This window comes from Topomyia yanbarensis, chromosome 1 (genome assembly GCF_030247195.1).
Source record: "Topomyia yanbarensis strain Yona2022 chromosome 1, ASM3024719v1, whole genome shotgun sequence".
Lineage (NCBI taxonomy): Eukaryota > Metazoa > Arthropoda > Insecta > Diptera > Culicidae > Topomyia > Topomyia yanbarensis.
In genome coordinates, this window is record NC_080670.1 from 111,254,107 (window position 1) to 111,268,131 (window position 14,025).

At 39.2% G+C, this 14,025-nt stretch overlaps 1 protein-coding gene across 1 annotated transcript in view; it reads left to right on the top strand.

Annotated features, from left to right (window-relative positions):
• LOC131694260 (syntaxin-binding protein 5) overlaps window positions 1–14,025 on the top strand; it is a 2,823,745-nt gene that overhangs the window by 2,346,130 nt on the left and 463,590 nt on the right. Inside the window, exon 20 of the mRNA XM_058982823.1 lies at window positions 13,084–13,170. Coding sequence (XP_058838806.1) covers window positions 13,084–13,170 — 87 coding nt within the window. The remainder of the gene's footprint in view (window positions 1–13,083; window positions 13,171–14,025) is intronic.

The following is a 14,025-nucleotide window of genomic DNA, read 5'->3' on the forward strand; positions in this document are numbered from 1 at the left end:
GCTCAACTCACGATATCACTCACAGGCAAACCCGGTCGAAAGAGTCAACCGAACAATCAATGCTGCTATCAGGACATACGTGAGGGAGGACCAACGCCTTTGGGACACTCGTGTGTCGGAGATCGAGATGGTTTTGAATACCAGTGTTCACTCGTCGACTGGATTCACACCATACTTCATTAATCACGGTCACGAGTACTCTGAAGTTGGCACCGATCATTTACTCACCCGTCTCGATGTAAAGCTGACTTCGGAAGAGATGGAAGAACGACGATCGAAAATGTTTGAGCGAATCTACGACCTTGTCCGCAAAAATCTGGTGAAAGCTCACAATGCTTCCCAACATCGCTATAACTTACGTCACAGAAAATTTTCCAAATCGTTTGTAGACGGCCAGTTGGTGTATCGGAGAAATATGAAACCGTCAAGTGCGGCCCAAAATTACAATGCCAAGTACGGCCAACAATTTCTCCCATGCCGCATCAAGGCAAAAATTGGGTCGTCCTCCTATGAGCTGGAGGATTTGAAGGGCAAAAGTTTAGGGATTTGGCCGGCTGCCCATCTAAAACCTGGTTAGCATCATTTCCGCATTGCAGCTGTACGATTTCGGGAAAAAAAGTATCAAAAAAAAAGAAAACTGAAACACTAATTTATTCGCACGTCCAAATAAAACGAAAAGGCAGCTGCACTATCTACCAATACTCAGAGTCCTCCGGTATCCTCCAAAGATAACGGTGCAAACTTCGACGTTCAATCTAAAACAAAACAAAAAAAAACATAATTAGCAATTAAAAATACTTACCAACATCACGAATCATCCTATTTTCCATCACTACATAAACAATCAACATTAGTCAGCTGAGTATGAGTAGCTGTGACAGATCGGATAATAGACAACCTGACGACAGGGTTGTGCTGGGTTACGACGGGGTTACATTTGCCCGCCGCCAGTTTTAAGTCGACTTTACACTCTAAGCGTGAATGGGTTAATTCTGCGTAATTTCATCTAGTTTTCTCCCGCGTGTCGAGAGAGTAAAAGAAGTTCGCAATGAGTTAACCATTTCACAAAAGTAATAGTCTTTCCGACTCTTGAAAAAGAGTCCGGTAAAGCACAAATTTAAATTTAGGGGCCCCTAGCATAATTAAAAGTTAGTGTTTAGTGTTATTTATGGTATGAATGTGAGTGTAAATGAAGAGGAATGAAAGGCTAGCAAATTGAATTCTGAGTGAGTGTGTGCGGTATGTAAGCGGTAGTGTTAGATGTTTCGTCCAAGGATAGCCCTTGTGACGGTAATGGTAGCAGAAAGAAATGTCAAATTCCGTCTGAATTCTTTCTGGTAATTTTCCGCAATTTGAAGCGTATCCGATCAATAATTCTACTCAGCAAATGCAGCAACGGCTTTTATTCTGACGCATTATAGGCAATTTCGACAGTGAAACTTTCACAGTTGTTTTGGAATTTATGGATGGATTGAATCGTTCCTGATTGTGACAGAAACATCGGTGAGTGCGCGAGACTAAAAGCGGACAGGCTCACTTCCTCAGAGTCACGTAATTTCGTGGGACAGATTCCTCTGGCCTTTGGAAAAATCATTCCACGGAATTAAAACTGGCACTCGGGAAGAAGTAGTCGCGTTTGAAGTCGGCATTCATTCGAAAAAAAAACCATTTGGTTTTTTTTTACCCGAGTCGGGGAAAATTGTGACCTGTGATTTTTTAGGTCACAATATCGTCGCTTTGGTCACTGAGCCCAGCTTGTATATATTTGTAAATATTGTTATTTTTTTTGTCGTATAAATAAATAACAGTGTACGGTCTATCGCGTGTATTTGACGACGCCTGTTCTTTGTTTATACTTTGAAATTATTGTTCGTAAATGTCTAAGTAGAATTTAAACGTCAAACCATTACTACTCCGTGCTTGCATGTTTGAGTCGCGTTTAAGTTCTGCTTAATAGCCCAGGTTGGTGTCAAATGTAGGTTTCGTTATTTATTTGTTCAGAGATTTATTTACTTATTTATTTATTTATATATTTATGTGCTTATTTATTTATTTATTTATTTATTTATTTATTTATTTATTTATTTATTTATTTATTTATTTATTTATTTATTTATTTATTTATTTATTTATTTATTTATTTATTTATTTATTTATTTATTTATTTATTTATTTATTTATATTTGTTATTTATTTTGCTTGTTTATTTATTATTCATTTTGTTATTATATTCGTTATAATTGTTCATTATAAAAAAATCAAGGAAACAAGTACCGCACGTTTAGCATGTCAATACATTGTACTAAAATTTGAGCATATTTCGTGACACCAACCAAAACGATAAAATTTTTGTAAATGTCAACCGTTATCGTCCTGTCATCTCATCATCACCGTCATCAAATGCGGGGTGGGATGCGAGGAGGCGCGGTGGGTATATTTTGGAAAGTGGACAGGGCAATGATAAAATCCACCGCCAAAACAGAATGCGGTCTCTAATAGTTAATCGGCCCGGAGGAGTGAAGACTAGCAGCAGCGAGTCACTAGATACTTGACCGCGCGTTTCCATCGTAAGAAAAGTCTTGTGATATAAGCTGATCCGTAGGATCTTGTTTTCGCCGTTCAGAACCACCACACGAACGTTAAGGTTCTGTCCGGCCAGTCGAGTGGGATAAGTGTGGTTACCGGTTTCTGTGTAGTGTACTAGTACGACGCGAGTGCAAGAACGGTCAGTGATTGGCAAGATTTTTAACCATTGTAGAGGCCAGTACCCAAGTACCGGAGGGTAGGCTCTACTAGACCGAAAACGTTGTAAATCCCACTCGACTTAGTGATAGACACTCGTGTAGAAGACAAAGTGCGCATTGTACCACTCTCCGGGCCCAAAAGTGAAACGCAGGCCTCCGCTACAAATAGGCCGAGTTGCTGCTTCTTCAGGAGTCCCCCGTCGCTATCGTCCGTACGTTACTGCACCACCGTCGAAGCCCGCGCCTCATCGAGCCAGCTGCAAGTCGACCAACGTCATCACGATCGCAACGGTATCGACAGAAGAAAGTTTTCGTCGAATAAAAAGCAAGTAATAAATTTGACTGTTTTCAATAGCCCTTCCGGCTCCGATAAAAAAAAAGAATAGTAGTGTTAAATAAAAAGTGTATGGTCTGTATATACAAGTTGTGTCGTCCATTTTGTTTACAGTGCATTCCTTTAGGTACTTGTTTCCGCCGAAAATTAATTACGATTCGCTCAGTGACCATAGTGTGGGAAGAAAAGTCCGCCCAGTGTGAATTTCTCCAGGAGACCGTAGTGAAACGACCCTAATAGCTGGTGAGTACAGTGTGGTCCCACCACCACAAGTAAACGTTACGAAACCGATACGTAACAAGATAGAGAAAAAACTGAAATTTTCAGCTTTTTTCGTACACAGTATTACGAAAGCAATTTTACCTAATAAGTTTGTGAAAATTATAAACTATTTGAAATTTTTTAATAATTTTATTTTTTATTTAACCGCGATTTTTTAATAAATAGTGACCAAATCAAGGAAATCACCTTTAGAAAAAGTCGATGTCGAAGTAAAATTTGGAACTATGCACGCATGCACTTCAGAGATAGCGTGATATCAGAAGCTGCGATTTCATTTCAACGCTTTTTTGTGAAAAGGGCGATACTTACAATTGTAAACATAAGGTTTTTTTCATACATGCGAATGGGGGCTTTGAAACGCAACAAATTAACCTAAAAATTTGGATTCTACGATATTGCTTTCTTAAACTACAGCAAAAAATACAACGGGCGAAACTGTATTTTGTTTGTTTATTTAAAGTTTCGCCCTCCACGCTCCATGCAAACAAACAGGGCGGTACTTTTTTTGCTAGCAGTTTTGAGGCGAAACTGTTTTTTTTCGTATTTTTTAGGAATATTAAGCTGATACCAGCTGTAAATAGTAACAATGATCGCTATTGAAAAAACCCGGACGGAATCGGTGGTGTAAAACGTTAGTTATTGTAAAAAAAACGTAAGGGCGATACTTCAATGCTGATAGGTGGGACTGAAAAGGTAAACAATCGCCAAAGGGGCGATACTATCATTTTGTCAATTTGAATAGCAAAAACAAATTTTAATTTAATAATTTCAAATACTTTATAAAGTTTTGGGTTTCGATCACTGAATCATGCAATCAAGAATGTAAAAAAAACACAATAGCTCCTAAATAGGAAATAAAACCAAGTCTGGAAATATTCACTGTTGATTTTCTTTGAATGGTATCACTGCTAGTATCGCCCTTTTCAAGAAAAAGCGTAGATTTCTTTGTTCTCAGACGCGTTGGAAATTTGAGTAAAGTATAAACTTCAAAACAATAAAAAAATCGATTTTTTTGGCTCAGTACAATATATAACCCCTTTAGGAAAATTCAGTTTTCCCACCACAATGCATTGATTGAGGAATTTAGATATTTTATTAACAGAGCATTAGCAATAATTCGTTTGTATGTCTATTTTATGGGCCATTTTTTCGCTTTCCCATTGATTTGGTTTGAGATTTCTAGCACTGATGTTGTCCTATGCTGATTTGAGCAATTCTCTGAGTCCTGCCACTATCCCATGTAGTATGTGTTATCAAAAACATCACGAAGCATCAAGCTCTAAAAGTTCTCAAACGATATAATATCCGAAGAGAGTGATAATAGAGATGGTCGGGTTCGGGTTTTTAGACCCGAAACCCGGACCCGAGCCGAACCCGACGGGTTTCGGGTCAGGTTCGGGTTCTATAAATTGAAGCTTTTCGGGTTCGGGTCGGGTTCCGGGTTTTCAAATTTGAAATTCTCGGGCTCGGGTCGGGTCCGGGTTTTTAAAATTTTGAAATTTCGGGCTCGGGTCGGGTTCGGGTTTTTCAAATTAGAAAATGTCGGGGTCGGGTCGGGTTCAGGTTTTGAACAAAACAACCCAACCATTTCTTGACGCTGTCTATACACAAAACCCAGTCTCTTTTTATTCTTCGTGATACGAATGGAAGACACATATAACCGTACCAAATGGTAGCACCTTTAAATCGCTAGAATTCGTCGTATTTTCTGGTGCCCAAATATATTATTTTTTCATTCTTATATAAAATTCTGTCTCTTCAGATTCGCAAACTGACTGAATTATTTTATGTTTTAAAAGAACATTCATGAGAGAGCATTCATTAATACGTGTTTCACATCTAAAATTTCTTTGCGATTTATTTTTCATGATAATTAGTAACAAATCAAGTCAACAGGAATTTATCGGAAAATATTGGTTCAACTTTCTGTTTTAAAATATTAATTTCGACAGGTACTTAGGCCGCAGTCAGGGTAAATGCGTAAAACTCAACTAAAGCGTACAGCAAATAGTATCTAAAGCAAAGCGAGTAGAAATCTACGGGAAGTAGAAACAATAAAAACCAATCTATTGATCGGCTCCTGATTGCTCGTTTTGACAGTCGCCAGAAATCGAACAGTGGGTTTGGCGAGTGCACTTAATGGTAGTACTTTTTTGCTACATATTGAATAATAATTGGCCATCAACCCTACAACGGTTTCGTGACTTTCTCTAAGTAAACGGTTTTGTGGGATACATTCGTACCCCAGAACTAAAATCGCTCTAATATGCCTAATTTTTATTAAATTTTATAATTAAATTGGATAGTTTCATTCTAAAACATGCAATTTTACACAAGTTTTTCGCTTACTATGTATCGATGTTTTGCCTTTAAAACAAGATATAATAATGTTTTCGGAATTATGTAAACATGACAAAACATTAACGTAAACGGTTTTGTGGGGTACATTTGTACCCCAAAGAAACTTTAAGCGGGTACTGTAAAGTTGGTCAAATGCAACAAATAGGTTGGAAGTTTAGTAATAATCAAATTGATTTATGATAAAGATTGCTTGCAGTTAAAATAAACTGTAACCATTGACTAAAAAGGGCGTTGTAGCCCGGGGACGATTTCGCAATTTCCATATATTGAAATCACAAATTTGGTGGTACTGCTGTGGTCAATTACCATAGCTAATTTAATACATGTGATAAATCATACAAAACTACCTTGCAGGAATGGTTTTTGATACAAACTTAGAACTTTTGGTTAAGTACGACGGGCAAGGTTGTTTGAAACAGTTACCATTAAGTTGTTTGTTTCCCCATGAGTTAGTGACCGATTTATTCTACTTTCCGGTTAAGATATCGACGATTTGTAAGTTTCTCATAACATTACAAATTCGACGTACAATAATAACATTTTTTTTTCTTTTTAAAATAATAGCAAATAGATATGAGGATTCTATTGGCCAGTGATTCGTTTTGCCATAGGAAGATTTAATTCAACACGTATGGTGCTACTTCAGCTTCGAGTGACTCTACTATTCTAAGATGACCCTAGGGTGCCTAAAATTAAAAATCTTCGAGATCTTTGGTGGATGCTCCATATTAGCAAGTTAGGTTCGGATCGGGTTTCTCAAACTAAAAATTTTCGGGTCAGGTCGGGTTTTCAAATTTTAATATTCTCGGGGTCGGGTCGGGTTCGGGTTTTACAAAAATTTTATTCTCGGGTACGGGTCGGGTCCGGGTTTTCTAATTTTGAAAATTTCGGGCTCGGGTCGGGTGCGGGTTTTTCAAATTTTAAAATTTCGGGCTCGGGTCGGGTTCGGGTTTTTCAATTTTCAAGCTCTCGGGTTCGGGTCGGGTTCGGGTTCAAAAAAATTGAAACCCGACCATCTCTAAGTGATAAGAGTTATAAGAAATGTCTCATCACACTGTTAGGTGGATTAAAAGCGTTTTTTATTTTTTTATTTCCTTTTTTTATGATTTTCTATCATTTATTTACTTTATTCGAGATTTTATTCGTGCAGGACTAGAAACTGTTTTCATCCCATCTCTAGTTAGGTGCTTACTTCGCATGAGTTCTGCAAACTAATGAATGATCGAACAGTGAAATATGTAAGAAATGTCTCATCTCACTGCTAGGTGGAATAATTTTTTTCATGAAATTCCTGTATACGTTTAAATCTGCCAAGTGTGCAAACAATTTTTCGTCGGTCGAGCTTTTTCTGTAAATTTATTTATGGGTTTCCAACAGTATGTTTTAAATACAATTTGAACAGTTTTTCGAAATTCGAAACAGTTTTTCGAAATTTAAATAACGGTGACTTCTCAATCAATTTCGGCCCAATATTGTGGAAAAATAAATAAACTTCATAATAAATTATATGCAAAAATAAGAACATGAAAACTTCCAACAGGACAAAAGTTAATTGCGTTTTTCCATTGACGCGCAACGACCGCCATGCGAATCACGGCGTTCGTACCGGCAACAAAAACATATTTTTGTTGGCAGCGATTCTTGCGTGTTTAGGTTTATTTCGGTATACTCAAAATTTTAGGTTTTTAATATTTTTCTTCCACTGATAACTAGGAAATGATTCGATATGTGGCAAACAATATTAAATAAAAAAGGTGCGTTTTCAAATCAGCTTATCGAAAACAATTTGCAAACATTTATTTTTTTTATGTAGCTTATGAAATTTGCAATTATTTGAAACAAATTGAATTTTTTAAAGTTGGACCAAATTTTTTCACTAATTTGTTTATTTAAATATTAAGAACCATGTTGAAAAGATTGTGTAAAAATTTGAATATATATATATATATATATATATATATATATATATATATATATATATATATATATATATATATATATATATATATATATATATATATATATATATATATATATATATATATATATATATATATATATATATATATATATATATATATATATATATATATATATATATATATATATATATATATATATATATATATATATATATATATATATATATATATATATATATATATATATTCTTGCATCGCTATATCACATACTCATCAGTCTGTTCTGCATTGAGAATATCGTCTTTAAACCATGTTTCTGTTAATACTACTATATCATAAACAGAAGCAGATAGGGCTGCACACAGCTCGTCAGTCAGTCAGTGGATACTCTCGGTAAAAGTGAGAACGGACTATCGCAGAGGCAGTTCGGGTTCCGGAAAGGAATATCGACGGTGGACGCCATCCGCTTAGTCATCGCAAACGCGGAGAAAGTATTGAAGCAAAAAAGAAGGGGTAATCGCTACTGCGCCGTGGTAACGATAGACGTGAAGAACGCGTTCAACAGTGCTAGCTGGGGGGCCATCACCCTAGCACTGCACAGAATGCGGGTTCCGGACAATCTGTGCAAGGTTCTGAAAAGTTACTTTCAGAACCGAGTACTGGTCTACGAAACGAACATGGGGCAGATTAGGGTCACGGCGGCCGTACCTCAGGGCTCCATACTCGGCCCAACGCTCTGGAATATTATGCACAACGGAGTGTTAACACTGGAACTGCCCAGGGCAGTGGAGATCGTCGGCTTTGCAGATGATGTTGTCCTGATGCTAACGGGCGAGACCCTTAAGGAGGTGAAGATGTTGACGGCAGAGACAATAGGCATCGTGGAAACCTGGATGGCTAACGTCAAGTTGCAGCTGGATCACCACAAGACCGAGGTAGTGCTGGTTAGCAACCGTAAGCAAATACAGCGTGTCGAGATCAGCGTCAGGGGACAATCCATTCCATCGATGCGCGCGCTGAAGCACCTGGGAGTGATGGTTGACGATCGGTTGAATTACAACAGCCTGCGAGGACAACTAGCGCATTGGTAAGGATCATTCCGAGGAGCAAGAGGCATCACGAGACGTCTCCTGCCGGGTGTCTTATTCATAATACTGAGGTATGGCGTACCGGCCTGGGCTGCTGCGCTGAACTCAAAGCGGAATCGGATGAAGTTGACAAGCACTTTTCGCCTAATGGCTGTTCGTATCGCGAGTGCGTACAGAACGATATCGTCGGAGGCGGTATGCGTAATTGCCGGGATGATTCCCATCTGCATCACTCTGGATGAGGATGTAGAATACTACCAGCGGAGAAATGAACGTAATGTAAGGAGACTGGTTCGAGTGGGCTCGTTGGCTAAGTAGCAGCAAGAGTGGGATAACGCGGAGAAAGGAAGGTGGACCCACCGACTCATCCTAAATGTGTCTATTTGGGTACATAGGAAGCATGAAGAGGTGAACTTCCATCTGACGCCTACCTACATCGGTTTGGACACGCTTCGTCACCCCATTGCCCGGAGTGTGTGAACGTCGAAGAGACACCGGAACACGTGGTCTTCGAATGCCCCAGATTTGAAAAAGTGCGAAGGGGTATGCCTGATAAAACAGTGGACAATATCGTCGAAGAGATGTGCCGCGACGAGCATATCTGGGACACTGTCAACAGAGTTGTTACGAGTATACTCTCCGAGCTGCAAAGGAAGTGGCGAAGGAACCAACAAAGTAACGACATTGGTTAGAACGCCGCAGTGGATCCACAAATAGGGTTTTGGAAGAAATTCCGCCGCTGGGAAACTCACCGAAGGTGTAGACTGGTTCCACCGCCGGGGACTAGTTGAGTAGTACGCGATGTAGCACCGGGCTCGGGTCGTCGGGGCGCCAGCGAATCGGACGTCAGGCTTCACCGGAATCACCGGACCGACCTCAACACTCTATCGGGTAGCACGTGAGTAGGCTAGATCCACCGCCGGGGATTAGACCGAGTAGACCGCGTCGTATAACCAGAAGCGGGTCGTTGGGGCGCCAGTGAACCGGAAGCTACGCTCCACCCGGAATCGCTGGATGGACCTCAGCACCTACTGGCTGGCCGTTGAATAGGCTAGGTCCACCGCCGGGGACTAGACCGAGTAGACGAAGCGGAGAGCTTAATTGCTCACAGAAACGTACATCGAGAGCAATCTACCGCCGGGGAATTCACGATAGGGTAGATTCGGCGCCGTGGACTACCCAATAGAATCGTGACGAAAAGGAGAGCTAATTGGCTCACGATACAAACACTGGTAACGAAAGAAAATCCGTTGTCGGGGAATTCTCAATCGGAGTAGGATAAGCGGTAAAGCTGGGAGCTATATGGTTCAAGCAAGCGGGTATCGGTGTCGGGGGAAATTACTCCGTCGGGGAACTATCGTTCGGAGTAGGATGAGTTAACCGTTGAGCACTATCCAAGCAGATCGTGATAAGGCCGGGAATGACTCACGGAAACATGAGCTAAATGGCTCAGGGAATCAGCTCCTAAACGGCTCAGCACAGGGGCGACGTAATAAATGGAGACAAGAAGCAAGAGAAAAGTCGAGAGTTAAATCAAAGCTCATAGGTCGTGCCACTCCATGAACCAAGCCGAGATAGAGCAGCAGAAAGAGGTGCGATAAAAGCGCAACGAACCCCCCCCCCACGAAGTAATACGATGACGTAGTTTCATGGCGTGAAAAGTAAGGAATGTTTTAGTGGTTAGGCACGAACGTGAGTAGTGAGTCCCACACAGTGCCAATACACTACAGGCCAGCCTTTGAAGCTTTTTTAACCTTATTATAAAAAAAAAGCTCGTCAGTCTTAGTCCGAAGAACGCGATTCATCTTATAAAAGCTATGTGATTTCAACTCAGAGTGTAATGTCTAAATAGTGCTATCAATGGGTGAGATACATACAGTGAGGGGGGTTGTCCGAGGTAGTGTTGTGTATTAAATCCTGCTATGATGATTGGAATCGAAATGAAGATCGCGTGCGGAAATCAAATCTACGGAATATTATTCCCTTATGCCAGGTGGATCTTAACAAGGAATAATTACCTTGAGTTCTTTCTATTCGACACTTTTGAAGTAGAATACTTCTAACGTTCCAATATAGGCGCACCGTTTAAAAAATTTCGGTTCGAATTTTACTCGAATTTTTGAACGTGAATATCTGCCGTTGTACTGAATGAAAAAAATAAGATTTTGAGCTATCTTGTTGGAAATACAACAGTTCCGTAGTATGTACAATCCCTAGAATAATGAAAATAGAGGATTTTGTGAAAGCAGTAATTATCTACTCCATGATTGGCCCGTGCAATTCTATCAAGCAGCGAGCGTTGCTGGGACTGCCCCTTTGTCATCCAATGAAATGCAACGCACGTATAAAAGCGGAACACTCGAAATAAATCGTGCCGGATCAAACTCTTCGGGGTAATATGCGTATTCCATGTGTGCCACCAGCAATTATTCCAATGATGCACAGGCGCGCCAGTTCCATGCATACAATGATCACATACCAAAGAAAAAGCAGAACGCTCTTTTCTTTGCGTTGGAGATGGGGTGGTTGGGCGTGAGAGACCCCACTCTCTTGCTCTTTAAATTATATGTGGTGTGTTCAGATAAATTCACCACGGCCCGCGCTCCAAAGTGCACTATATTATAAGCTTCTGCTGATGAAATGATACGAATTGCTTTACCAATGTATATGCTGCTATAAACACAGTTTGCTTAGAACCAGATTAATTGTATAACAAGTGCATGTATGACAGGATTTGTACATCCACATTAAGACGGGTTTATTTTATGTTAGGCTTAATAACTCAGTGTTCTTTTACTTATTTTTATTGCGAATTTTGCGGCTCAAAGTTAAATACTTTTTTTTCTTTTTTCCTTTTTTATTTCGACTATGTTAGTCACATTTTCTTTTTTACATTTTAAAGACATTCAATTAGCTAGAGATTACTGGGTAGGGAAAGTTATAAAACTTAGAGCCATAGTACTCAAGTGAGAGCAAGGATGTGAAGTAAACAGATCGGAAAACTAGAAGTGGCAGGGTCATTAGGATGTGAAGTAAACAGATCGGAAAACTAGAAGTGGCAGGGTCATTAGAACAGGCTTAATATCGTACGGGCTTAATCTTTGTCTTCTGTTAATGGGGGTCGAGCTTAGGCAGAATAACTACGAATCACCCGAGTTCACTAACATGTGTCCTGATAACATGTTAGTGAACTCGGGTGATTCGTAGTTATTCTGCCTAAGCTCGACCCTCATTAACAGAAGACAAAGATTAAGCCCGTATAATATTAAGCCTGTTCTAATGACCCTGCCACTTCTAGTTTTCCGATCTGTTTACTTCACATACTTGCTCTCACTTGAGTACTATGGCTCTAAGTTTCATAACTTTCCCTACCCAGTATTCTCTAGCTAATTGAATGTCGTTAAAATGTTAAATACTTTATTAAAAGTAATGTCATGGTACTATATTCGCTGTCCGTTATTATCATACGTGATATTTGCAGAGTTCAGCTGTTCGGCCATCTATGAAATCCGTCCTTCAATGTCAGCTTCCTTCTCCGAATAACCTAGATAAGCCGTGTAGTGTCGGTAGTGGTCGTTTAAACCGGCTCAGAATTACATTACGGACAACCTATTCCGGTGGTAAAAACCCCCAAACAGGGAACCCCAATTCCATAGTGTCATGCGACTCGTGCTATGAAGCCCTTCCTGCATTCATATTTCAGTGAGTATCTTTCTCTGAAAAAACAGCCTATAGGCCGTGTGGCATCCGGCGGGTTGAAGTATCTCAGCCAAGAATGGATCCAATGGGTTTCTGCTCCCAGGTCGTATTTCGCAGTGGTTTGTCTCCAACAAAAACAAAATTGCAGAGTTATTGCGAGAATCCACATTCATTTCAATAATCAGGGCCGATGGGTAATGTGAGTTGTATAGATAGAACTACCCACTCGAAAATAACCTAGCTGGTTGAAACTTCGGAGCAAGCCTAACATTTCAAATTAGCCACGCATCGCATGTGGTTTATGTGAATGTAATGCAAACATGCGATATATTTCCAGTAATAATGTACGGGTACCATTATATTTGGATTTATTCTCGTTTTAATGCAACCATGCAGAAGATAGTAAAAAATGTTTCATTCGAATTAACAGTCTAGGTGTATTCTATTTCACTTCTGTTATATCCCAGCCATCTTTTTGATAGCATTTTTTTAAAAATTTTGCAAAGGAAGCGAAAAATGTAGAGCGGTTTTTATATCAAAAATGATTGTCTATTATCCCTCACTGTATTCTTGATGGTGGACCAAACACGCTATTTTATATTGTTTTATAGTAAAATTTCTATACTAAATGGCTATATTACGTTTGATTTCAGTTTCCAAACTAAATGTAAACAGGGTATGGTTGATCCTATGCTGTCAATATGGGGTCAACAGCTTATTGTAAATGAAGACTCGAATCTGTAAGTATAAGACATTTATTGCGAAATTGTTTCAGGAATTTGTACCCAGCTTGGGAAAAAATAATGACTACTTTATAGGATTTTCGGCTTTTGTGGTCTGATTAATCAGAACGGGTGATTTATACTACTGGTCACGTTTTGGCCATTGGTTATCCCCTTTTTCAAGGGAAACTGTAATTTATTCACGGTTACAAATAACATATTTAAAAACGGAAATACAATTTGTTACTCACTACGTTATCGTTCTTCGTTTGAGCGTCGTTTGCCGACGATCGGAAGTTTTTTTTTAAATAAGCTTCAAATATGCCGTTATGGTGGGTAGAATTGTTCAGTCTTTTTTAACCACTGTGCACGACTCAAAGACACTTTAGAAGATGGTTGGGGTAATATGAGATGGTAATGAGTGTGAGATCAATTTTGGCTGAGTACGTTTAGGAGTATCAAAACCAAGGAAAATTAGTAGTATTTTTTCTTGATTTTGGTATTCTTCTCTATATAAAAATCCAGTTAACAAATTTTCTATTGCGATTAGAGCTATGTTCACCTGTTAAAACATGTTAAGATATATGTAAGGAACAACCTTTGATGATATGTGGACGTGTAGGACCTATCAAATCAGAGTGTAAGTGATTTTCCTATGGAACCATAGCAAAAACACGATTTTTGATTGGAGACACCTCTAAATCATGTCCAAATGAGGCCATTTTAGGCGAAAATTCTTAAATTCACACCTAGAACAAAAATTTGAGCTGACCCATGTATATTTCAAAACTTTTTCAAAATGTGGATAGGTCTAATGTACAGGTCTTTCCTCACATTCCACAGCTCACTCCCGCAATAATCAGGATTTTGAAA